This window comes from Halichoeres trimaculatus, unplaced genomic scaffold, assembly GCF_033239565.1.
Source record: "Halichoeres trimaculatus isolate MK-OKI-2021-1 unplaced genomic scaffold, fHalTri1.1 fHalTri1_scaffold_18, whole genome shotgun sequence".
In the NCBI taxonomy this organism is placed as follows: Eukaryota; Metazoa; Chordata; class Actinopteri; order Labriformes; family Labridae; genus Halichoeres; species Halichoeres trimaculatus.
The window spans coordinates 29,266,413-29,292,757 of record NW_027437196.1 but is presented as its reverse complement, the minus strand read 5'-3'; the positions used below and the strand labels follow the sequence as shown (position 1 = coordinate 29,292,757).

Below are 26,345 nucleotides of genomic sequence, written 5' to 3'. Positions count from 1 at the left end.
TAATGACACAATTATTCATTAGCATTAGCATGATTACCTTGTAGTAAAAGAAAATAAAAAGGCAAAAAGGAGAAGTCCTCTGACTGAAAACTGTTAAAGGTATATAACGAAAGGAGTCTGTACAACAGTGAAAATACAGAATTGATATTTGTTCTATGTTCGTCTATTATGATATTCTGTCACTGACTGCCCCGCATGTTAAGATCTCTCACTTAGACAGTTTTATTTTTCTCCCATAATGCTTCAGAGAACTCTTGTTTTGACAGTCAGCTGAGCGTCCAGATATATCTTAGAGGAGGAACATGATGCCTTCTTATGATGGAGAAATATGACCTTTATTTTGAGTCCTTGTTTTTAGTTTTACTGCTGTATATCAGAGGATTATAATAATCAAGCAAAGCCATAAACACTCTGTTTTGAGCCAATCTGCCTGATTTCAAACGTCATGGAAGTGACGAATAGTTGCAAATTGTTTTGAGGTAAGAGTCAGAGGACCTTGTCCTGATCTAATGGAGCTCCCAGATTTAGATGTGCTCATTTGAATATAGGTCAGTAGTGTAGCTAGTGAGTACACTGAGATTTGGACTGACTGAATATAGAAAACCCACAGGAGAGAAACTGTGTGGCGCTCTCAGCGTTGGAGTGTGAGAGGAAGACGGGCTCTATAACTGGAGCTTTAAGTCCTGCAGAGCTTCAGGCCAAACCTTAATGCTCCAGCAAACACCAGCTATTTCAGCAATGAGCCTGGCCTGTATGCTTTGTGTGTACACACACTGGCTCACACACAGGTTGTGTTGTAGGTTCTGGGTGGATTGGGTTTCCTGTGAACCAGGATTATAGATGTGCAGAAGGAGACGTCATACAGACTGACAGCAGTTTGACCAGTTCAATACACCAAATAATGAGCAACACAGAAGTCTGACCCAGTGTGTGGGATCCACACACACACAGTCACACACACACACAGTCACACACACACGTGACATACATGTATGGTGTTGAGTACAGTGGCTGCACCAGTTGTCGATGATCTCATCTCACTGGTCATACCCGGGCCCCGCTTGACCTGGTTCCCATAGTGTGTGTGTGTCTGTCTGTCTGTCTGTCTGTCTGTCTCAATCTCTCTCACTTCCTCTCTTTTTCTTTTTTTTCCTTTTCTCTCACATGCCATATTGGATTTTTCTCTCATTCCTCACCATGGTGACACCCAGAACCCCCCTGTTCACACACACACACACACACACACACACACACACACACACACACACACACACACACACACACACACACACACACACACACACACACACACACAGGGAGCACTAACAGATGAGCTTGTGCCTCTGCTGTCAGTGCTTGATTTTGATGACGTCAGTGTTTGATGATCACTCACACACACACACACTCCATGCCTCACACACTGAAGCAAACAGTGACAGGTGACAGAGCATTACTGTGTCTGTGGAAGTATCACTACCTGGAATGTGATCATACTCCACGTCCTGACACTGAAGCTTCATGGTGGAAATTGGAGAGCTGCTGGATTAAGTTTTGAAGGACAGGTTAATCCAGAGACATTATAGAGCTTTTGTCAGGGACCGAGCTGGACCCTCCCTGACCAGTGAACTGGGTCATGAAGCTGTATCACCTTCCACTCTGGGTTCCCATCTACATTTTGATTCATTTCCTCCATATGTATGTTTTTCAGTCAGCTCAACATGCTCAGCCTACAACAAGCATATAGGACACAAGGGCTGGGATGATATGCATTTCTCCTGATTCAATTCTTTTACCGTTTTTGGGGTGCAAATTCAGTTTGAATTGCAATTCTTCAATATTCCCAATTTTGCAATTTTTACTTTGTTTTTTTAACACCAGACTATTTGAAAAAGCTGGATGATGATAATGTCTACAGACGATATCTGGAGACATATTTTCCAAAAAAAATGCACATCACATGTGTGTCAGCTTTAGGATTTATTCAGGGGATCTAACGTATCAACTTTTTTTCAAAGCAGCTTATAAACAAAGAATAAATTGAAAGACTTAAATTCGAAGAAAAAAACTGATTTCTGAACAAAAAACTCCACTTTAAAATCATTAAACAAAAAATCCTGATACTAGGATAGATCAGTTTTTCTCCCACCCCAATAAGATGCCATCTTTGGAAAAAAAAGAGACCAGGAACTAAAGTGGAAACACACTAAATGACACTTTAAAAATGTTCTGCCTTTGTTTGTGTACCTGACTTTATTGTATTGACATTATCATGTTGTTTCTACCCATCATTGTCTATTTTAAATTAGCCCTTTGACCAACTCTGGCATAGTGACATAAATGCTACTCAAGCGGCAACCTCCAGTCTAAGAATATGAGACTATGTGGAAGTGCTAAAATTTGCTGTTTCTCAAGCGTTCGCTTGAGGCTGGCCCTGGAAGTACAGGGAGTCACAAACACACCAAGCCAAAAAAAGCCATTTTCAAAGCAGAAATTAACCTATTTACAGCCTGGTTCAAAAAACGTCTCCTGACTGAGTTGCTAATTTTACTACTGGCTCCCACTGTACGGGAGTTGAATTTTTTTCTAATTCGGCCGTTCAGAGGATATTAAAATCGTGAGCACCCCCAATAAAAGGCACAGCTGAGGGTCACGTGACCGACAGGCACCTTATGGCTGTACGTGAAGCCCTTGCCATTACCAATATGGCCGCTATAGCCGATGCGCTTCATTTTCCGTTTCAGAAACAGACGGGTGACGTCTGTTTTATACAGTCTATGATGCTACACTGAAATGATTATCAATACCCACTGTCCCTTTAAAGGTAGGCTGTGCAGGAATTTTTGTTACTTGTTAGTAAACACAACATTCAAACTGGGCTCCTCCTCCTTGGCTCAGTGCCAGCAGCAGCACACACCCGCAGCCTCCGGCCGTGACTAAGTGACTAAGGCCGTGACTAAGTGTGCACACTCATTACACGCGTTTCTACGTGGGAGAGACTCGATAGCCGTGCACCTGAATTGGTATGTTAGCACAAGCTAACCACAGGTATTTGACACATACCTGGTAAGCAGAAAGCTAACTTATGTCGCTCGTTGTCCCATGCTGCTCTCCAAGTTCCTGAAAGCCAGTGAAAGTTGAGCCAAGCTTCACCCTCGTTTAGGAAAAGCTTTATCTGTTTGGGGTTTAGTTTCACTTTGGTTGCGTTTTTCTCTTGCCGTTCTACGTCCACCATTGTAACCGCTCTGATTAGCTTCTTACACTCGCTGTAGTCAACATGCAAAGTCACTTGCTTGCTGGGTTCCCTGTAATTGGCTGATGTAACCATGTCCTCTCTCGACCCAAAAATTTCCCATTACAACCAAAACATCAACATGCATACAGGCAGAGGAGGGGGTTGAGGCATACACAGACACTGAGCCACATACAGTGATGTGTTGACTTACCAGTTCAGCTTGCTCTATGAAAGAGCTTGTAACTGTGTAATGTATAATGTTCAGCATTTACTTTAGAGATCAGACCGCTTAAAGATGCAGGAGAAGGTGGAGGAAAAAGGCTGAACTGATTAACTCAATCTTGTTGGCTGGTTTTTGCTCTTTTTCATTCATTCTTTGGCCAGCTTGGATGGACACACACAGAAGGGGATGGGGGGGGTGTTCAAGTCATATTCAACTCATCATCAACTCAAATAAGTCAGGTTTTGAGCCCTTGTGGCTGCACCTCTACCCTGCTAATGGCAGAACATTTAATAAATAACTCCCCTTATTTGAATTGGCATATCAAGAGTATGTCAATGGCAAATTTAAGAAGTTCAGCATAATGGACAGAACTGTCCCATCCCATGAAGCTTGGCTCTCTTACTGCAGAGAGGTGTGGGTCAGTATGAATATCACAGCAGCGGTTCATCTGAAAAGCTTTTTGTTGCAGTTGACAAAACAGGGCTAATATCATGCACTGACCCAGAATCAGAAGCTGGATGACAAAAAGCAGCATGTTTTTAAATAGCTGCAGCTTTGGCTGGACAAATTGAAATTTTCAGTCTCTTTGAGTTTGGAAAAAAAAAATCCCCTTAACTGTATCTGGGAGGAGTGTATCAAGTGTTACCAACATAGCTCGCCCTCCTTCACATGGAGTAAAGACCAATTGGTTTATAAATAAAAAAAGTTAACCCATCAAACTTGTTCCCTGCTCCTCTGCTCACTCAGTGTCAGCGTGGAGTGAGACAGGACTGGAGCGAGCAGGGAGGCTGTCTGTATTGTTGGGATTGCAGCCTTTTACAGGATTATGTGCTGTCAGCAGCACATGCCATACAGTCCAATCTGCCTGTTAAGGAGATCCCATTAATGCCCCTTTAAATGCTCCAGTCAGTCCAATCCTCCCCCACCTCGGCCCATAATCCCAATCCTAGCCCTTTGTTGAGAAAAAGGATAATCCCAGAATTAACTGCTGCCCTGGATGAGGATAGTACTGCTTGTCACGGACTCACCGTCAGTTGGCACATATGAACACAGACCAAACAGAGCATGTATGAGCACTATAACATGTTGACATTCATCCAGGGTGAGAGGAAGTCCTGAGCCATTTATCTTTGAGTCCACGTTTCTAAAAGTTCATCTGTAGCTGCTGAACAGTGAGGGGACATTTCATCATTAGTGGACTAAACATGCTCATCCCTCCTGTTGAAACATGGATCATTATGTACAGGTGTCTGCTTGTGTTAACAGTGATGGGAATAACATTAACTCTGTTACTTTTCCAGTAACGGGTACCACTTCAAATGTTATACGCTGCTACTGTTGCTGACAGTGAAATGAGGTGTGTGACGACATAGCCCACCTGGTTCGTTCAGTCAGGCACAGAGAGGAGCTGCTGACAAAATGTGGGGAAGAGCGTCAGACACACAGTAATGAGAACAATCATGCTGACACGTCTTTGACAAAGAGCTGATGCTAAAGTCAACTTTTCATCAACAAATATCACACAGCTACCTGAGTGTGTCTGTGTAACCTGCAGTCAGAGGATCTCATGCAGCGTCTTTGGATCAAATCGCACCAAACACCCCCTCCCTGCTCCTCTGCCGGTTTCCTCTGCACTCAGACGGGGCCATATTTTACTTGACCAAAAACACAAATAAACGGACTCCCACCAAAAAAATCTGATATCTGTCTGCATTCACGCTTTATTTAGAGAATTTTCAGCGCGTTACTTTCACACAAAAACACAGCTAAATAAGGCTCTAGTTCTCATCGTGTCATAAAATGGCGCTACCTCCACTGCAGAGCCACAGCTGGCTACGAGGCGCTCACCGCTTAGTGTATCAGTCCGTGCGCACGGCGCGCCAGATAGACACAAACAAACAAACGCAGGTAGTCTGCCAGGACGAATTATGCAATAACAACGTAAAGATGAGTGATTATGAGAGCGAGGACGACCTGCCGTTCACTTTGAATAAAGCGTGAATGCAGACTGATATCAGATGTTTTCGGTGAGAGTCTGTTTATTTGTGTTTTTGGTCAAGTAAAATATGGCCCTGTCTGAGTGCAGAGGAAACCGGCAGAGGAGCAGGGAGGGGGTGTTTGGTGTGAGTGCTCTGGGCTTCTGCTGCACAGAAACACTGCTGTAGGGGTCATTTCTGCCCTAAACCTTGTGATAGAACCCAACTTGTTCCATCCCGGAGGATCACTTTAAAAACATTTTGGCTACATGTTCTTAGGATCTGTAGTAACAACCCCCTAAACATCAGACGTCTGATGGACGTGCCGACCAGGTCTATATCCTGTCTGTTGGTCCAAGAGCAGTTCTGGATGTCTCCACGTCCAAAGTAGGTCCACTGTTTGGACGTCTCACCATGACCCCACTTATACATCAAAGTGCAGTTCAACACTTGTCAGTCAGCTTTTTGGACGTCAAGTCAACTTCTAAGCAGGAATGAGTGAGTGAGCCCACTGAGCAAACAGGTGTTCAAAGGATGTTCAAAATGTAATTTTTGGATGTCTAACTTTAAACATAGTTTTGAATCAAAGTAACATTTTGTTTTTTTCATTTCCTGTTTTCTATTTTTAAAATTGTGATGTGTTTTCCCTTAGAGCTTAATTTTCCTGCAGCTTCATTTGGCTCAGCAGCAGCTTTGAAGTGGAAATGTTAAACACCTTTGTCTAAATTTACAGTTACATTCAATAGACATGGGAAAACATCGTCTTCCAAGGCAACAGTCTGCACCTGCTCCCCTTCAGGAGACCATAGTTAGACGTCCAAAAATGATGCTGAAAGGACGTCCTTTAAACATCTCTTTGCTCAGTGATTTCAGTAAAGAAAGTTTCTAACTTCACAAATCCAAGCCCCCCCCCCCATTACCACTCATCTTAATGAAACTGTGATGTGTCCCAGAGCAGCATTATCACTGTGAGTTTTTCCATGGCTTCATACTGTGAGCTTAATTTCACAAGATAAGCTGTCAGAATCTGTTTAAAGTCTAATTTTAAAGAGATTAATTTATCCTTTACTTTTTACTCTGTGTAATTCTTCCCACTGGGGTCAGAACAATTGCAAAGATGTGTAAGGTTCAACAGACTGAAGAAAAGTGGGTCATTGCAGCATTTTTAAAGGCCAAACTGGAAACTCTGTTCAGTATACCCTCAACTTCCATATCTTAAGGTTTGTTGTGCCAAATGCAGTTTCAGCATCAGTGGTTCATTTTCCAGAGCTTCTTGGACTTTACTCTTAGTTTGCAGTTGTACACGTTAATCATTCAGGGCTAACTTTTCAGTGGTCTGGAATTAAGATGTTACTGAAGCATCATTCTGCACTCTGCTGTTTCAGTCATGGAAAATGACGACAGCACTGCACTTTTAAACAGCATGTTTCCCTTTTCAAAACCACTTAAGATGGTTCAGCTGGCAAATCAAAAGTAATATGCATTTTTATTATGATTGGGGTTAAAATACCTCCTGGAGGGTGTAGATCAGCGGGTAGCAGCTGACTACAGGATGGTCAACAGTGTGGAAAAACATGGTTGTTGTGCCCTTTGAATTTGACTGTTCAGTTTGGTTTGATAAGAAAACAGCACAGTCCATATTTAAGTAAAATATTTATCCTTTTATCTGTTTGGAGGATGTGTGATAAAAAACAGTTCATGGTAAATCCCACCACTATAATCCCAGGCATGTGTAAATTCTGACTGTCAGATATTTTCTGAATGAGGAGGGAAATTACTCCAATTAGTGTGATAACTCAGAGACCGGCTGAGCTCATGTGAGCGCCCTTACAGCCCCCGGCCCTTCTTGTGTTTCTCCTTTGAGCTGCTTTATATCAGGAGGAAGTAGAGCAGAAGGCTTTTATTCTTCTTGGGATGATTGGCAATGTTAACAACATACTCTTGTCCTTTTTTCCTTCCCTGGTTTTTTGTTTGGACCGACAGCTGATGGATATTTCGGGCAGTGGGGCAAGTGGCGATGATGAAGGATTGAGGGATGGATGGAGGAGGAGGAGGCGGGGGGAGGAAGGGCAGATTTCTACGAATGAGGGTCAACTTGACATAGAAAGCTATTTATGCCACAATGGGAGAAAGAGGGGGAGGAAAATGGGCAAAGAGGCCAAGCTTTTTTTTTTTTCCTGGCTGGAAGCAAGAGAGAGATAGAAAGACAGAGATGAAGAGAGTGGGATGACAAAGTGGGAGAGAGAAGCAGGAGTGGTGTAAATGATTGGCGAGGGCGGTGAAACGCAGAGATGAAGGTGTCCAGAGAGAATAAAAGAGAGCAATAGAGCACTCCATGGCCCCAGCGCTGGCTGAGCTCCAGCCGGGAGTTCATTATGTCAGTTGAGCCGCACGAGTGCACGTGACCAGCCGATGCATGGCAGCTGGCCCAGAGAGAGTCACAGAGGGGAAAACCCGTAGAAAACGCCTGATGCTTCTGATCCACCTGTTGATATTCACACCAACAAACTGGACCAACAAACTGTAGCTGCAGAGGGTGTTTATGAACTCACCTCACTGTCCTCATGAGGGCTGCACAAATCCACAACAAGAGAGCTTTTCTAAGGATAAAGGGTCTCATTTAGATCAAAAATGCAAAGAATCTTAACTACAAGTGTAAATACTGGTGCTGTCAGGCGATTAAAAAAATAATACAATTAATTACAGGATTTGTAATTAATTAATCTAATTAATGGCATTTTAATCTCATATCTGTTTAAGGTCCCAAAATAAAGAATTTGAATTCCAGGACATTAAAATTTCATTAAAAGACATTTTAAAAAAAACATAAAAAATAAGGTGGGAATATGGGATTTTGCTTCTGTCACATTTTTACTGGATGTGGACTCAATTTTCACTGCAATATGAACTTCTATACTTCTATGAGGTCAGGAGAACCAGGGCTAAAGGCTAAAAACTGTGAGGAACTATGTACAAAACACTTTATTCAAGTCTTGGATCAAAGAAAAGTGAAGTATTTTCAGTTTAACATGCTCTGAACACACGAACTGTTGCTGATTGGTGCAGAGCAGCCCCAAGCTGAAACATGACACCAGGAAGATGGAAGCAAATTTTCAAAGAATTCTTTAGATTTAAATACAGGGCAAATATCGATCATTCAGGACTTATTTAATGCAGTAAAGAGTGTAGAAGTATCTGTTTTTTTACAGAATTGAGCTAGAGCAAACGGTTGATTTTCTGCAGAGTTTCAAAAAGAAAACCTATTTAGAAAAACATATCAAAACATAACATGCCCACTTCTCTTCACACCCAGAATCAGAGTATTTTTTATAAGTTAACTGAAAACCATTGAAACAGCCCCTCTGTAAATCAGGCCCTCATTATCCTTTTATGATTATTATAATTATTATGCTTAACGTATGCATAATCATAAATTCCTGTTTTTTTAGTTGTCTGAAAAATGTTTTTAAAATTGGCTTACATTAAATTGATTTTTTTTTACCACTCCACCAAGCCATCAGTCCAAAATACAAATGTACACATTTTTTTGTTTGTTTTTTCAAAGGAAAAATAGTTTTTGTCTATTTACAGCATAGAACTTTATAAGTAGAGTAGAATATAACTTTATTGTCATTGTAACAAGTACAATGAAATTGAGGTCACAGCAGCAATCAAGAAAACCAAAGTAAGAAAGTGTATAGAAAGTGTAAAAAGGTCCAAGAGAAAATAGGTGATGACGGCTTGTCCATCATTGTCCAGTTCAGCCAGTCTCCACAGGGTCCAGGACTGAGCCTCCCCAGCAGTCTGTTCAGTCTCTGTCTCCTGGATCCTGTCTGCTCACAGCAGGTGAAGCTCCTCCAATGTGGCGTTGGTGTCTGATGTTAGCTCTGTTAGCCATATCTGTGAATAGCATGATGCTACTCTGCCCTCTGGTATTCCCTCTATTGCTGGGTTAGCACGGCTAGCTCGTCCATCTTATTGGAGATAGATCTTACGTTCCCACTAACGATGGATGGAAGGACAGGTCCATGTCGTCACTTCTTAGCTCACACCTGAGAACCAGCACGTCGTCCTCAATTCCTCCTCCTCACCTTGAAGGAAGACATCAGGCCTAACACCAGTTAGTATTGACATGCTATAAGCTGCTAACAGCTAATTTCACATGTAAACAATGCAGCCATAGTTACATGTAGGATCTCCAGACAAACACATGAGAAAAGTAGTAAAAATATCGCTGAGGCTACAAAAAGTTTGGTGTCCATGACCAACAATGAACCATACAAAGTAATTATCCACTCCAAATACAAAGGTTATGAAAAAGATACGAAAAAAAAATACAAGAAACGGACAAAGAAGAGAGAGTTTATGTTTTCAGACTTCTCTTAAAAGTGGAATGGGACTCTGTGGATCATATAGAGTTTGGTTATTCATTCCACCATTTGGGCACAACAGAGGAGAAGAGTCTGGCTAGTGATTTGGAGCCGCGCTGGGCTGGGAGCACCAGGCATGGGCGAGAGGGAGTGTATCTCCACTGTTTGGGTTACGCACCTTCCGTCTTTACCCTGCAGCTAAAAACTCCTTGTTTACTTGTGTTGGTGTTGGTGGTGCATATGGAGAGATTCTGTATTTTGCAGTGATTGTTTTTCTGTTGAGTGTTTTTTCACATGCTGCAGGTATCTTAATGGAATGCAGTGGGTAGAAGTGCGTGATTCCAAAACATTCAGTGCTCTGCAGATGCTCAAGTAGACCCTAGCATGATAACTGGATGTAGATTTTAGGTCCAAATTATCATCATCCCAAATCCAGTGTTTCAGGTTTGACCCATTTATGCCTCGACCAAACATACACAGTTTATGGTTTCCCCTTCAGAGGTGGAGGTCTTGCATGTTAAGAAGCAGTGATCTTGTGGCTCATTAGGGATGTGCAGCTTTCTTTAGCATGTTAATATGAGCCAATCAGCAGAATGGTGATGTCATGTTTCAGGCATGTGGACAATCCTGGGTTCATTAGACCGAACTGTCAGATTGTGTGTTTGTCTGCAGTAAATGGAGCCGTTAGCATGTGGGACATTCCATGAATACATGATGAACGCAGGATGAAGAGCCACTCAGATCCATCCACTTGACCTCACTCTGACTTGACTCTCTCCATCTCTGGTCACGCACATTTGCCTCTTTGTCGTTGCTGTCTTTTGTTGAGTGGTTTTCTCTCCTTCATTTCCTCTGGGTCTTATCCAGTACTCTAATGTTTGTCAGTCTTCCAGCTATAGGCCCTCTGACAGCAAGTTACCCCCCACCCCATCCTCACTATTGTTTTTGTGTGTTTGTAGGTCAGCTGACGTTCATGTTGTTGTTTTTGCGAGTAAACAATCAGAAGTTGAGCGGATGGCTGATCAAAGCTGAATCGATCCGTTCCCACAGCCCTGCTCTGACGATCATTTCATTAATGACATTAGCAACGAGCCAATCAAAGTGTGACAGTCCTTAGTGCTGCGGCGCGTGAACCTGACCTCACTGGACTTCAGTGCTTCTGTGAGGAACCAGGACACTGAGGCAGCAACAGGCCGTCATGCTCCCCTTTGACATCATTTTAATGGAGACGGGTTTTCAGCGTCTTTGTTAGCTTGGATATGATGGACGACCCAAAAAACTGTTACAATGAGTGGTCGACAAAGGCCTGCTCAAAGGAGTGAGACTTTTCTTCCCTCTCGTCCTTTTTTTTTAAAATTCTTATAATGATTTCTGGAGTGACTGCTTCACAAACGTACAGAATGAGATGTGCAGAAACATTTTAAGCCAGGCATGGGCAAACTACGGCCCGGGGGCCACATGTGGCCCGTTGAACCTCTTAATCCAGCCCGCCGAACTTGAAAAAATTAATTGAATAAACCGTGTTAATGTTTTATTTTCCCTGCAATTATGGTATTTTTCCACTAGATGGCGCAATATATATACATTGGCTTTGTTTAGGTGAAGCGTAGACCTATTACTCCACGTTTGCACTTTACCCTCTGACCCGTCAGCCCTTCTGTAAAGATGAACGGACCTAAGGAATTTTTTAATCCATGTATGGTTTGTTCTTTCGTTATTCTGTTTCAAAACAAACAAAAAACAAAAAAACAACTGACTTCTTTTTTTTCTGTTTGAAAACCAAAACGGAAAAAAGGAATAAAAGAAAAACAGAAAAACCATGTTTTTCTGTCCTGGTTTTAAAAATGAAAAAAAAATAAATAAATAAATAATAAAAGATTGTGTCAAAATTGTTTGATATTTTGATATTAAATGTGAATTCTCACATTGGAGGTTTATACAGACATATTCCTGAGCTTTTTTTTATAAGTAACAGATCGCTGACGATCCACTCCATCTTATCAGTGCACATCTGCGCACTCCCATGTGTTTCGACGAGACAGTCAGAGCACAGTCTGCTGCTGTCTGATCTGACGAGGAAAACCAACAAGCAGCGCTTTACAACCTTTAGATGTCATCACAGGTTTCACACTCTGCTAACGCTGGGTTAAGTGACAGCAGTTCATTTTACCTTAGCTTGACTTTTACAAGACATGACCTCATGTTAATCTAGCCCAACTGAAAACACACACACACACACACACACACACACACACACACACACACACACACACACACACACACACACACACACACACAAACAGCATTAGACTGTTGAACTGTCAGTTAGCTACAGCTCCCTCTCTGAGCTGGCTCACAAAGGAAGTTTTTGTTAATAAGAGGGTATTAGTTTCTGTCTGATCCTCTAAGGAACAAACTTTCTGTACAGCGCTTTAATGCACGTGCAGAAAATCAGTTGTGCCTGCAGGTGTGTGTGTGTGTGTGTGTGTGTCCATGTACAACTGTGAAAACCAATCACTTCCCTCACAAATTCCCTGCGCTGACCCAATTATTTGTCATAAGTCTCTCCTCTGGCACTTCCTCTGTTCTCTGAAGCAACAGGGTGTGATTTCTTGGCCTACATACAACAAAGACTGTGTGTAAGCTGTGTGTGAGGACAGCTTAAACCTGGTGTTTGACCGCCCATAAACCAGTCATTTGGGGTTTTGTGCTCAAAATGCCAGTTAACATGAGCGTGACTTGAAAACAATGGACATTAAACTCTTTCTTGGTTCAGATATCTGGAAATATCCTCCACACTGAAGTTTTTGCAATTACTTTGACAAAGACAGAGAAGAAACTGTTGATGAAGTGGTTAATATGAACACAGTTTGTAGAGAAAAGTTAATGTTCATTATTGAAAGGTTTTTATAATTTAAAATATAAAGTGAGACAGATGAATATCCTTCATTGAGTAATTATGCTTTTTTATCTCCTGTTAAAAGTCTATTAGAGGAGAGTCACTGCCACGGCTTCAATTAAATATCCATTTTTTTTTTCTTTTTCTTCTGCAAACAGAGTGAGTAAAAGTCTGTCCTGTAAAAAGAGTTTTCAGAGATATTCACAATAAACTGGAGTGATATGTTTAAAGTGTTGATCTTACTGCTCTGAGGATGTGCAGTCTGACGGGATGCTTCTGAAAGAACTTTTTGACCATTCCTCAAAGATGAGGAAACATTAGAGAGTGAGCTTTAGGTATGTGTGGAGCAATTTATAAAGTTTACATTTTGAATTTAACTGTCGTGGATAGAATGATGGATGCATGGTTAGTATGACAGACAGACCATAGCTGATTTTATGTTTTAGTCCAGGCAGGCTGTTTGAAAAATCCAGAGACCTTTTTTGTTTCTGTCACAGCCCCCTTTACTGTTCATTAACACTGTTAACTACACAGAGCGAGAACTAGCTTCTGAATTTCTGCACTTAATATTTATTACTAGCAGACAAACCACATGCCATAGCTCACAGGCACAGACGACCCCCGGTGTTTCAGTGTAAAGTGTGACCCTGTGAAGTGGTGACTAGGGATGGGTACCTGTCACATTTGAAACGATACTATAACAATGCCCGATACCTGGCAATTGGTACCGGTACTCAACGGTACCACTTTTTGGTACTTTTTTGTGTTTATGTGGTAAAAATATTAATTTGTTTAATGAAATATTACATTTTTTCAATATAACATTTATATTCTTCAATACATAACCTTGCAATGCTGTGTTCATGTCCAGCATGGAAAATTGCCTACTCTTCCACTCCCTCACAGTCACAAAGATGCATTTAGGTACCTAAACATGGTACCTTTTGCTTTTACGTGAATTGGTACCTGGTACTTTTGACAGAATTCGGTCGGTACCTTTAAAAGTACCTAATTCAGTACCCATCCCTAGCGGTGACTGCCCATAATCACTGACACTTTCAGCTGAAGGTCTCCTGTTAGCACGGTCACACTTTACTCCAGAACACCTGTCAGCGTTCAGTAGGACCTGAGTCTATGGTGGAGAATTGATTGTGATAACCAACCACAGAACAACCAGACATTTTTATTCTGCTCACAGGTTTGATTCAGTGTTTAAGGAACAATAACTTAACACTTTGTTTGGTGTTTGTTTTCCTAGAGAACTGCAGTATCTAAGGCATATACTCTGTTCATCTCTCCCTTCAGTCATAGGGGAAACCTGTTCCTGGACCTTAGTTGGCACTGGTATAAGTCCCAAGTTACTCCAAAGCTTCTAGCAGACTCATCTGAGCCCCCACCCCAGACCTAAAGGATTAGCTTCCTCCCCACCTTCAGTTCTCCCTGGAGAACAGAAAAACCTTGTTGATGCTGTTGTCTGAATATTTTCTCCATCAGACCTTTTGGTTTTCTCACTGCAGAGCGTCCTGCAGCAGGTCGCTGTCAGTCTCTGGTTTGTCTCTGTGGAATCTCAAACCACTAAAGTGTGAGCCTGTCCCACTCCTAATGGCAGAAACCTAGAAAGTAAAGTAACTCCTAGTGAAGTTACTTTTTAAACGCAGTGTCTAATAAACTGTAATTTCTTTACAGTTTATAGGAGTAACTACTATGTAGATCTACGGCGTAGGCAGTGGTGTTGGTCTGACGCAGAAGTGTAAACCAGGCTAGCCTTGCTTGGTTTCATATGACAGCTTTATCAGTCACGATGGCAGAGGAACATGCGTCTTATGAGGATTCAATTTCAAGGTCTAGACTTGTCATAGGTTGTGTTCACACCTGTGGCTCGTTTACTTTGTTCTGATTCAAGGTCAAAAACGATACAGTTGTAGCAGTTGTCACTTGGTTTGTTTGTGTTCACAGGGCAAAAGTCTGTTGTGGTCCTAAGTTATAAACAAATGCCACATGCAGTTGATTTTTTCGCTCATTGTTCAGAAATCATACCTGAAAGGTGGGGAGTTTCCTTATCTTTATGGAGCATTAACAACGTGTGTGGCTAATTAGAGTTAAAGCGTTTATGGCTCATGTACCAGTGTGTGCTATATGTAGTTTTTAAGAGTCCTGACTGCATTAAGGCACTTCAGTAAGGCACTTTATCTCTTTACTGATCCACATAAGCCCACAACTCATTTTATTCAGTTCTTCGGTCTTTCTTTCTTCTGCTGTGATGGTTGATTCTTCTACTGCTTCTTCTTCTAGTGTTTTGACTGTACAGTTGTCAACCGGGCTCATTACTGCCCCCATCACAACAGTGTGAGCCACAGTTATAAGTCAGTTGTGCCTAGGCCTGTCACGATAACAAATTTTGCTAGACGATCATTTTCCAAAATATTATTGCTGATAAACGATATTATTGTCAATATTATTTTGATTTTTTTTCCATTTTTTCATTGATGTAGTTATGATCAATGGGATAATACAGTGAGTACACCATATCAAAAGCAAGAAACTTTAATTTCTCAAGAGTATTTAACTGTAATTAAAAGGTCAGGATCTTTTAAAGAAAATAAATCAAACAAAAAATATAATAAATTTAACAAACAAGAAAGAAAAAAAAAACATTGAAAATGAAATGGACTCTCTTTTAGAAAAAAATACATGTCAATTAAAGTAATTGATACTAATCAAAAACAATAAAACATAGACCCTGTCTCTAAAGAAAAACGAAACTCAAAAAAATAAAAAAAAACAATAAAAACTATAGGCTAAATAAAAGGGAGTTTATACAGTTCCTGAATTGTTGGTAACGTGTACTTTTTCCCAGTCAATCCGTACCGTCTGTCAAACATTTTGAACATTTCTGGCTTTCAACCGTATTGAAGGGCTGCATTTCTTTGGCAATGTAGCTGTCTTTGAGCGCCCACCATTTGGCACTTTTATTTCTATTTACTTTGCAGATCAAAAGCCTCAGTAAGAGCGGATTGTCAAAGAACAAGGCTCCGCTGCACCTCCCTCTGTTTCTTCTTCGTCGCCACTATTTTCAAACAAATGCGACATATCAGCTTGTTGGTGTTCATGAGCTCACACTTTGTTCATTCTGATAAAAAACAAAATATTCCCACACTGGGACTGTGGCAGGCCGCTTAAGAACCGTATCTTTGGTGCCATCACTCATATTAGCGTGTGTTTCCTCCTTACCCCTCAGGACGCTCGCTTCAGCTCTCTCCGTGTGTACGCGTGAGCAGCCCCGTCTTCAACCCAAAGATCGCATTTTTGACAGATGCTCACTCTGCTATAAATCCGCTAAATCCGCTATAGAACCTATGTACCCCGATGTTAGGAAAGATAGACGTAGTGAACCATCTTCTCATTCAGTCTCTTTGGTTGAAAGAGAGGAGGAAAACAAACAAGCATGCACGTGTCAGTTTATCGAGGCTGGCAAACTTACCGAGGACGTTTTTATTTATCGTTTGGTTCATTGATTTATTGATTATCGTGACAGGTCTAGCCCCAAACAATCCAGGTGTGAATACACTCTTAAATGCTACAGGACAATTTCTCACGCCTGTGTAAATTAAGAAAACAGTGTGTTTGGCGTTCGGGTTGCACTCCTCACAAGGCGTTAGCCAGGAATCAAGTAAAACCCGCCCCCTCTGTCCCACATGCGTCTGTCCTGTCCTCTCTGAATACATCTGTGAGATACTGAAGCAGACCGCTTCCAACCACTCAGCAGTATTGAAGTGCTGCTACTACAAAAACTTTAAGTGGACACAGTGAGTTTTGGATATCCTGAGTGTAAAGTTCATATAAAAGAAAATAAAAATATATTAAAGCTGGAATAAGTTCAAGGAGACGGTCAGATAAACTGACACAGAGCCTGTTACACTCTCCCATCAGATCTGACCTTTGCACCATTAAAGGCCTTTTCTTCTCACCTTGAGCAGTGAAAACACCCGCTGTGCCCCTCCTGCTTCCTCAGCTTCCTCTGAGAGAGAGCCTAATTCATCAGCACCCTGAGGAGACGCCTTGTCTATTCCTGACTGCTCTCCCTTTCCCATCATCCTCCCTGTTTAATTGAGTTTATCCATCAGAGCTGGTCTGGGGTCAGAGGAAATGAAAGGCACTCAGCAGAGAAGGAGTAGCTGAAGTGTTTTCTCTTGAAGTGTTGAGACTTTATTTCCTGTTAGTTTAATAATCACAGCTCCACGCCTTCAGAGGAGACAGAGATCTATCAGCACACACAACCAACAGCCTCATTCAAGTCAAGCTCATAATTAGTTTGAAGTTCACTCTGCTATTTCTGCCTCTGCCTGCAGCACACACAGACACACACAGAGACACACACACACACACACACACACACACAGAGGCTGGTAGTGATTTATTTCTGGGCGGTATCCTGGGATCCTCCATAAAAAGCCTGACGTAGGACAGTCTCAATCATTTGGTGAGCTTGTGGATGAAACTTGGATCACAGACTCTGCTCTTACTCTCCTGTGGCTGCTTCTGTTTCCTGCTTCCAAACACACCGAGCACACACTTCACCTATAAATAGACATGTTTGTGTGTGTGGGTTGGTTACCTGCTGCCCCCTCTGACCTCACACAAGTTATAAATGATGAATGTGTTTACATCAAAGTGTGTAAAATGTTTCTTCAGTGATCTAATGTAAGTTTGACGTGTGTGTGTTCAGTGCTGCTGGAGGAGAGATCTTCAACCAGTGTGTGGCGGATCGCGAGGACGAGGCCTTCAGTGAGGACGACGTGAAGAGGCTGATGAGGCAGATTCTGGAGGGCGTCTCTTTCCTGCACCAGAACAACGTCGTCCACCTGGACCTGAAGGTCTGCTGACACACACACACACAGAACTCCTCAAAACAGACTTTTATTCACCACATTTAATTTAATTCACAACAAACCTGCTGCTGAGAATAGATGTATACAGACTCCTCTCCTGTTACAGTAACCATGTTAGAGAATCAAACAGATCATACTCCCTAACACTGAAACCTTTGCTCTGTGGCGTCTCGTCAGCCTCAGAACATCCTGCTGACCAGCAGCTCTCCTCTGGGGGACATCAAGATCGTGGACTTTGGTCTGTCCAGGATGGTCTGCAGCCACCAGGAGCTCAGGGAGATTATGGGGACTCCTGAGTATGTCGGTGAGTTTGGTCTTTACTGCACAGTTCCTGCCTTGGTGAGGTATTCCACTCAGTTATAATGTTTTTGTTTTTGTTTTCAGCTCCAGAGATTCTAAACTACGAGCCTATCAGCACAGCAACAGACATGTGGTAAGAAATCTGTCTCTGTTCTCATAGACGTCTGACATTCATGGTTAAAGGGAGTCACTTCTCTTTCTTTCATTCAACACATTCAACAGATTCACCTGACACACACCAATCAGCTCAAACTAGGGTTGGACAATGTGGCATTTTATCCATACCTCTATATACTTAGGCTAGTGCTGTCAGGCGATTAAAAAAGTTAATCTAATTAATTACAGGATTTTTAATTAATTAATCTAATTAATTGCATTTTAATCTCATATCTGCTTAAGATCCCAAAATAAAGAATTTGAATGCTAGGACATTAAAAAATTGTGGTGCATGACTAATCAAATGAATACACGAAAAAGAGAAGATTTGTATATCCACAATTTTTTCTACTGAGAGAGCGGTGCGCTCTTTGGATGAAAGATCAGCATGAATATGAGGAGAAGATGTGAAATGAACCCTCTGGATTCCAAGCACATTTTGAGTGTTTTTTGCTTCTGTCATATTTTTACTCACTGTAATCTCACTGCACCACCTCTATAGATCCTTGGCTATGATGCAACTCAATTATGTCTTTATGTAGTGTAACAAAATTTAAAAGCTGTAATTCATTAGAAAAAAAGAGAAATGAAAATTGAATTTTTCTGACTTTTAGATTAAAAAAAAAAATTAAAATAAGGTGGAAATATATTCGACGCCGGTGGTAAAGGTGAGTGATTTTTGTGAGACTGCCTCCACAGCTCGTTTATTCACACGTCCTTTTTGAAAATCTATAGAAAATCAACCGTTTGCTCAATTCTGTAAAAAACAGGTAATTTTACACTCTTTACTACATCAAACAAGCCCTGAATGATTGATATTTGTCCTGTATTCATATCTAAAGAATTCTTTGAAAATTTGCTTCCATCTTCCTGGTGTCATGTGTTAGCTTGGGGCTGCTCTGCACCAATGAGCAACAGTTTGTGTGTTCAGAGCTTGTTAAACTGAGAATACTTCACTTTTCTTTGATCTAAGACCTGAATAAAGTGTTTTGTACATAGTTCCTCACAGTTTTTAGCCTTTAGCTCTGGTTCTTCTGACCTCATAGAAGTATAGAAGTTCATATTGCAGTGAAAATTGAGTCCACATCGAGTAAAAATGTGACAGAAGCAAAAACCGTCCTAAAAATCAAATCAGCTTATCTAAGGTGCAGGACTGTGTAGATTTTGTAAAGATAGAACCATAACACTTTTTTCATTTGTTCCTTATGCCTCAGGGTACCTAAAAATGTGTTGTATATATTCCCATCTTATTTTCAAATGTCTTTTAATGTAATTTTAATGTCCTGGAAATCAAATTCTTTATTTTGGGACCTTAAGCAGATATGAGATTAAAATGAGATTAATTAACAACAAATCCTGTAATTAATTAGATTAATTTTTTTTAATCGCCTGACAGCACTAATAATTACATAATGAAAACATGGATATATCTCCCAGCCCTAGCTGAAACATTACACCTTCTGATAAGTGAAGTAAATCACCGCTAAGGTCTCCTTATGATGGTGCTGTTTGTTGGCAGGAAGTGAACATTGTGTGTTAGAAGCAGGAAAACAGGCCAGCTAGAAGATGTGAGCAACTTTGTCAGGGGCTTAACTAGGATGGTGAGAAAACTGGGTCAGAGCATCTCCAAAACTCAGTCAGAGGCTGGAAGTGTAAACATCATAACTGGACCGCAGGGTGCTGAGGAAGTCTACAACTACTGCAAGACCTTCACCTGGTCTCCACATCTTCCAGATCTTAATCCAGTCAGGCATCAGAGTGACTGCTGCACAACCACGTCTGACCCAAGGAGGGAGGGAATAAGGGGGGTTTTTGGAGCCCCCTAGTGGTGAGGTTAGGAAAGAGTCTGGATTGTAAACTGTAAAACCAGAGACACAAAAAAAATCACAGACTTTCTTTTCTCAGACAGTGACCACCTTTGAAAGGATATGCTTAGAGTCAGTGAAGTGGCTGTGTTTCTCTAATTTGGCAGCATTTTTAAAAGCAGATTTCAGAGATAGGGGGTTAAAGCAGAAACCAACTTCAGTACCAGCAGTCAAGTATTAGCGCTGTTAGCCTCACAACAACTTTGAATCACTATAACTTAGGAAACTCAAAGATCATCACTAGCTGCTGGAAATGAAATCATTTACGATGGCGTTAAGGGCAAAGTCAAACTCTCACGTGCTGATGGAGCAGGATGGAGCACAGACCATAACATTATGTTTGATCCTGAAGAGTGAAGCTGTTTTCCTGCTGTGTCCATACAGCTGTTGTAGAAACTTCTCCCTCTTGTCACATTAACAGGAGTATCGGCGTGCTGGCCTACGTGATGCTGACAGGAATCTCTCCGTTCCTGGGTGAAGACAAGCAGGAAACGTTCCTCAACATCTCCCAGCTCAATGTGAGCTACACCGAGGAGGAGCTGCAGCAGCTGGACCAGGCCGCCCTGCCCTTCATCCAGATGCTGCTCCGCAAACAGCCCCAGTAAGTCAGCGCCGCTCATCAGACACATCCTCACCATCACACTGTAAAAAGCTCTGTTAGTCCCCGAGTGTCTAAAGGAAGAGTGTGTGAGCTGTTTCATGTTTGTGTCTGTGTTCAGGGACCGGGCCACAGCAGAGCAGTGCCTCAAACACCCCTGGCTCCAGTCTTCAGAGTGCCAGATTACCAAGAGGATGGAGGAGATCCTCCCCGTGGAGGACCAGGAGGCGTCCAGCTCCACCAGTAGCTCCACCAGCAGCCCTGAACCCCCCAGCTCCAACACCGCTGATGAGGAGGAGGAGGAAGAGGAAGGCTCAGTGACGGAGGAGCTGATAGTCGTCGCGGCGTACACCGTGGGTCAGTGCCGCCAGTCCACCTCCTCCTCTGAGAAGGAGGCGCTCGCTGCCAAGCAAAAGGTCATCTCCAAGCGCTTCAAGTTCGAGGAGCCTTTCAGCGCCCTGCAGGAGGTCCCAGGAGAGTTCATCTTCTGACCTGAGCCGCCTCAAGACCGGTGTCACACCCAGACCCTGTGATTAAAGCTCCCCTCTGCTCTGTGTGTGTGTGTGTGTGTGTGTGTGTGTGATCAGACACAGCTCTGCACCACATCTGATGTATTTAAGCTTTCAAATAAAGTGCATTACCGGGCACACACTCACATCTCACCCTCCTGGTCTCCTCAGACAGACAGCAGCTTTGTCTCCTCCTTCTTTTCTTCCGCCTGTGCATGTTTATGTCCCCCACAGCTGCTGACATGACACACACTGACTCAAGGTGTTTCCACGGTCTGCGCTCACGTTCACAAACTGAAGAGTGTTTTTTATAGAGAGCTGCTGTTTCAGGTGAAATTTAAACTTTGTGCAGTGTTAACCAAAACTAAACTATTCAAATACTAACTGTTGTTCTTAAAGGTACAGTGTCGTTAAAAGTGTCACCTGGATATAAAAAGTTAAAGTGAGCTTTTGCTCTGTGGTAACCATGGATTTTAGTCTTTGGCGAGTGGGAATGAACCGGTATGGGAAGAGAGGTTGTTATTGTATGAAAAAGAGATTTTAAATCGGTGAAACTCAATGATTACAGGAGCGTTATGTCTTTGAGAACCAACCTGACCAATAGATATCTCTAATGTTTCCATTTCTACACACTGTACCTTTAAAAAAACACCTCACTCCCCTTTTAGTCCTGATTCTAATGAGTCAGATCATTTTTAATCCGTTCTGATTTGATCACAGGAGTATGAACAGGAACACCACTGACTGGCGTGGAGGAGTCAGGTGAAGGTGACAAAGTGTCAGATCAGGTCTTTGTCTCTCTGTGCCAGCTGATCATCTTCCTTTGGGATGTAAAACTTTGTGTAAATAGCACTCACAGTGATCTGAGTTGATTTGCAGTTTGGACTCTTTGTTTTTTTTTTTTGCACTTACTTTGAAACGTTTGAACTTCTGTCTCTGACTTTCCTCCCCTGACGTTTGAATTCAGACGCCAAATCTGTCCATTTGTCTGTTTCCTGGTCCCCCTCTGAACAGAACCAGCTCCTGAAAGCCCAACCTGCTGTTTTTCTGTCTTACTTTGTATTTGGTGCCATGCTTGGAGAAAATATTTGAAGATTTTAGCTCTTGCTCTTTTTTTCCTGGATATTTCTGTGTCATATTGCAGATTTATCAAAGCAATATTTTGGAGTTTTGTAATTCTGTGTAAATAATTAACATTATAGATGTTTTGGGAAACAATAGTCCCAGTGTTGTGTAAAGAGCCATTTTAAATCTTCCTCTAATATTAGTGAGTGACCTTCTTGTGGTTCATCTCTCCCTGAAGCAATAAAACAACAGAGCACTTCTTCTTCTTCCTCCTCTCTTTTCTTCCAGTGGGCTTGTTCTGTACATTTTGTTTATGAAGAAATAAGCTCTGTTACTATGGGAACTGATTTGTACATGCTGTCTCCTTCTGTAAATAAATATTTCAAAACAGTTTGAGTTCTGGTTGCAGAGAAATGTGTGAAATCAACATGATGATGATGATGGAAACGCAGCCAAACTGAGGACACTGCAGATCTGGGTAAACTCTAATGGCCAGTTTCACATCCAGGGCTTAGATATAACCAGGACTAAAATAATCCGGTTTAACCTACTCCACACTAATTCAATAGTTGTGTTTAACCTCAGATTAGACTACAGAGTCTGACAAAGGTGATCAGGGATCAGCCAGATCACATGTGGGTTTCCAGAAACTTTAGTGAAAGTGAGAAGATGTTTATAAAGGAAATTATTTTGAGTACCCAATGATTCAGAATAAGCACCATGATTCAACTGAAGAATTCAAAAAACAAAATGCACAGATTACAATTATAAATCAATCAATCTTTATTTGTATAGCGCCAAATTATAACAAACGTTATCTCAAGACACTTTACAAAAACATTTACAGGTCTAGACCCGTAAATGTTAATAACATTTTATTAGCAGAAACCCAACATCAAGACAAGATAAGGAGTCTTATCTTATCTTAATCCACCATGAGTACAGGACTTTGCAGCATTTAGCAAGTTACAATGGAAAGGAACAACTTCCCTTTAACAGGCAGAAACCTCGGACAGAACCAGACTCATGTTAGACAGACATCTGAGGAGACTGTGTTGGGGTTAGAGAGACAGATAGAGGAAAGAGAGTGGGAGAGAGAAGTATAGAGAAAAGGGGGGGGGGGTGACAGAGAGAGAGAGGGATACACATGCACACACATATACACACACACACACAGAAAGGGAGAGAGAGACACACGCAGACACAGACATAGTCCGAAGTCAACAGAAGTCCGCAGGAACCTTTGAGACAAACTCAGAGCCTCCCAGAGAGATGTATGGTCAGTGACGATAGGACACTAAGACTAGAAGTTAGACTGACAGATAGAGAAGGAAACAGGAGCCCTGTGTGTCAGTTCCCCCCAGCAGTCTAAACCTAAGCAGCATGACCAAGAGCTGGTTCAGACCTGATCCAGCTCTAACTGTAAGCTTTCTCAAAAAGGAAAGTTTTAAGTCTACTCTTAAAGGTTGAGACCGTGTCTGTTCCCCGGACCTCATCAAGTAGGTGATTCCAAAGAAGAGGAGCTTGATAACAAAAGGCTCGACCTCCCATACTACTTTTAGAGACCCTAGGTACAATGAGCAGACCTGCATGTTGAGAACGCAATGACCTAGACAGATAATACAGAACAATTGAGTTTTTAAGATAAGATTATCAATAAATGTTACTCAAATGAAAACGTTACCAACAGAACCCACCAACAACTTCAGGTAAGATTTAATGTTATTAGCTACGGTGGCCTGATTGTGCCAATAATGACGCACAATGAAATGTTTGTTTCTTTATATGAGGAACACACACACACACACACACACACAGATGGATGTTCCTATACTGACTTGTAAAGGTAAGGCCAACTTTATTATCCCCAAGGGGAAATTCTTCTTACAAAACACAGTCACAGTACACAGGTCCTGAGGAAAAACATTAACATACAGCTTAAGAAAACAACAGTAATTAGGGAGCGTTTCAGACAGGGGTGGACCCCAGTTAACCCAGGGGTGATGACCTGAGAGACTCTATGAAAGACATACATACTGCTCCTTTGATCCTTTCTGTAGGTGTGTCCAGTTTTGTCACTGACCACCTCTGCCCTCAGCCATGGAAACGTATGGGTAGGGGTCCCTGATTGTAGTATTCACTTGGTGGGTCTATGCAGCCATGGTGTCTGAGGTTCTTATGAAGCACAGCTGTTGCTACGAAACAGAAACAATTCCTCCATTTTTTAAAAGGATGTTCCACTAGCCCTCTGTAGGGGATTTGGGCTCTGTTGTAACGGGGCTGCTCAGGTCATGATTGATGAAGTCAAGGTAATCTGAGGTTAAACCTACCTCTGGTCGGGTTTAATTTAAGTCTTCAGGACAAATCTGAGACCATTATAATCCATATCTAAGAAAGCTTTTTAAATAAATCCCAGATTAAAATGTGATTAAGTCTAGAACTAGGGCTTAATCCTTGAATGGGAAACTGGGCCTTCGTGCTTAATACAGCTAACCAGTTTTAAACACAAGTTATTTTTTAAAAGCAGCAACAGATTTTATTACCCTGTCCTTAGCGCACATTTTCATCTTTCTTAGGAAACTAATGTTATTCCTGCAGTCTGAAAATCTGCCTTTGTTTCCCCCCCCTGCTAAAGGGAGGGCTATCCCACCATTTGAAGTCATTTCCAAGTTCTCTGTCCTGGCCAGAGTTTAAGAAACTTTATCAGTTAGCAATTAAAGGAGTTTCTTTACATCAACCTGTTTATCTAATTCACACAGAAGTCAAATATCAAAATACCACCCCAAAGAAACATAACATTGGGAACAATCATCAAACCTCACACAAAACTCATACAGCTACTCGTACACCCCAAGGACAGAATACACCCGGACAATAAATGCAATGTCATATACAACATACCATGCAAAACACGCAATAAATCATGCATTGTGGAGACGGGGAGAACATTCAGCACCAGAGGAAAAGAACATCAGAAGGAGTAGGAAAAACAAACAGCGACACGTCTCACCCGGGCAGAAAAGGAAAAGGCAAATCAGGAAAACTTAATATCAGCAAAATCAGACCACTGCAAACGTGAAAACCACATAATGGACTGGGACAAATCTACAATAATCGGATCAGAAAGCAACGAATACAAAAGATGGATAAAAGAATCAATAGAGATCAGAAAACGGGGCACGGACACCATCAACAGGGATGAAGGAGCCTTCCAGCTCTCACACACCTGGGATTCACTTCTCCAGAGGCCGTCAGGCAACGGGGGGCGTAGCTGGCGGGACAGACCACGTGATCAATCTGTCCCGCCAGCTTCTTCCGGAAACAGCTGATAAAAAGACACGCCACAGCTGTCAGGTTGACAGCTTCTAAAGAAGACGGCAGAGTTACGTCAAAACATGTCAAGGTAATCATACCTTTTTGTCTTTAAAAAGAGCACTAAAACACTTATGTTCTAAGAAGACAAGATGAACCTAATCAGTAACTTACACGGAAAATCACAGAGTCTGCCTGACCTAAACAATTTATCTCTCTTTGGGCTCCTTCCCCTCGGCCTTGGTGGGCTGATAACGCTGAACTCTCCTGAATGGTGCAAACACCTGCCCTTGTCATCATCAGACAGCAGAGACAGTTATTGAAATGAAGTCAGTGGGCTTACACATACTCACACATGAAGACACACAGCACACACACACCCTCCAACCCAACACCCTCTTTGGCTTGTTACAGTGCAGTCAGCTGAGGGTTGATGTGCACGTGCCCAAATGAGGCTGCGTGTGCGCCCCTCAGTGTCTGTGCAGTGACATTTGTGCAAGTCTATGAGTTTTCTGTTATCATGTGCTGATATGCTGAGGCGTTTTTTTTCCAAATCTCAAACTATGCCCCCCCATGCATTTTGAGTACATTTCCTGAATCATACAAGCTTCATCAAAATGTAATGAGACAAATATAAACTCTTCATTTTAAATAGATAACTTGTTATTATGCAATTCAAACAAGTATTTTTTATGTATTTTAAATAAGTAAATAATCCAATTGTTTGTCATTTAGAGTAATTACACTATATTTGTTTTGAATACATAAACCTTGTGCGTTTTAAATTTTTAGGCTTTATAGATATTCATCATGTAATGTTTATTAAGAAGGTTTGAGTAAAAATTATCTTAAATAAACTGAATGGGAATTTGTTTTGCAAAAGTTAGGTTAAAATTTTCTGTGAGTGTGGCCTTCTGACCTCTGGATGACTGATTTCCTCAGTACACTATA

At 41.7% G+C, this 26,345-nt stretch overlaps 1 protein-coding gene across 1 annotated transcript in view; it reads left to right on the top strand.

Moving 5' to 3' along the window:
* Window positions 1-22,442, top strand: part of stk17a (serine/threonine kinase 17a) — a 45,461-nt gene extending 23,019 nt beyond the window's left edge. Inside the window, exons 3-7 of the mRNA XM_074694013.1 lie at window positions 17,427-17,574; window positions 17,767-17,893; window positions 17,974-18,022; window positions 20,332-20,511; window positions 20,630-22,442. Coding sequence (XP_074550114.1) covers window positions 17,427-17,574; window positions 17,767-17,893; window positions 17,974-18,022; window positions 20,332-20,511; window positions 20,630-20,999 — 874 coding nt within the window. The 3' untranslated portion in view covers window positions 21,000-22,442. The remainder of the gene's footprint in view (window positions 1-17,426; window positions 17,575-17,766; window positions 17,894-17,973; window positions 18,023-20,331; window positions 20,512-20,629) is intronic.
* The last annotated feature ends 3,903 nt before the right edge of the window (window positions 22,443-26,345 follow it).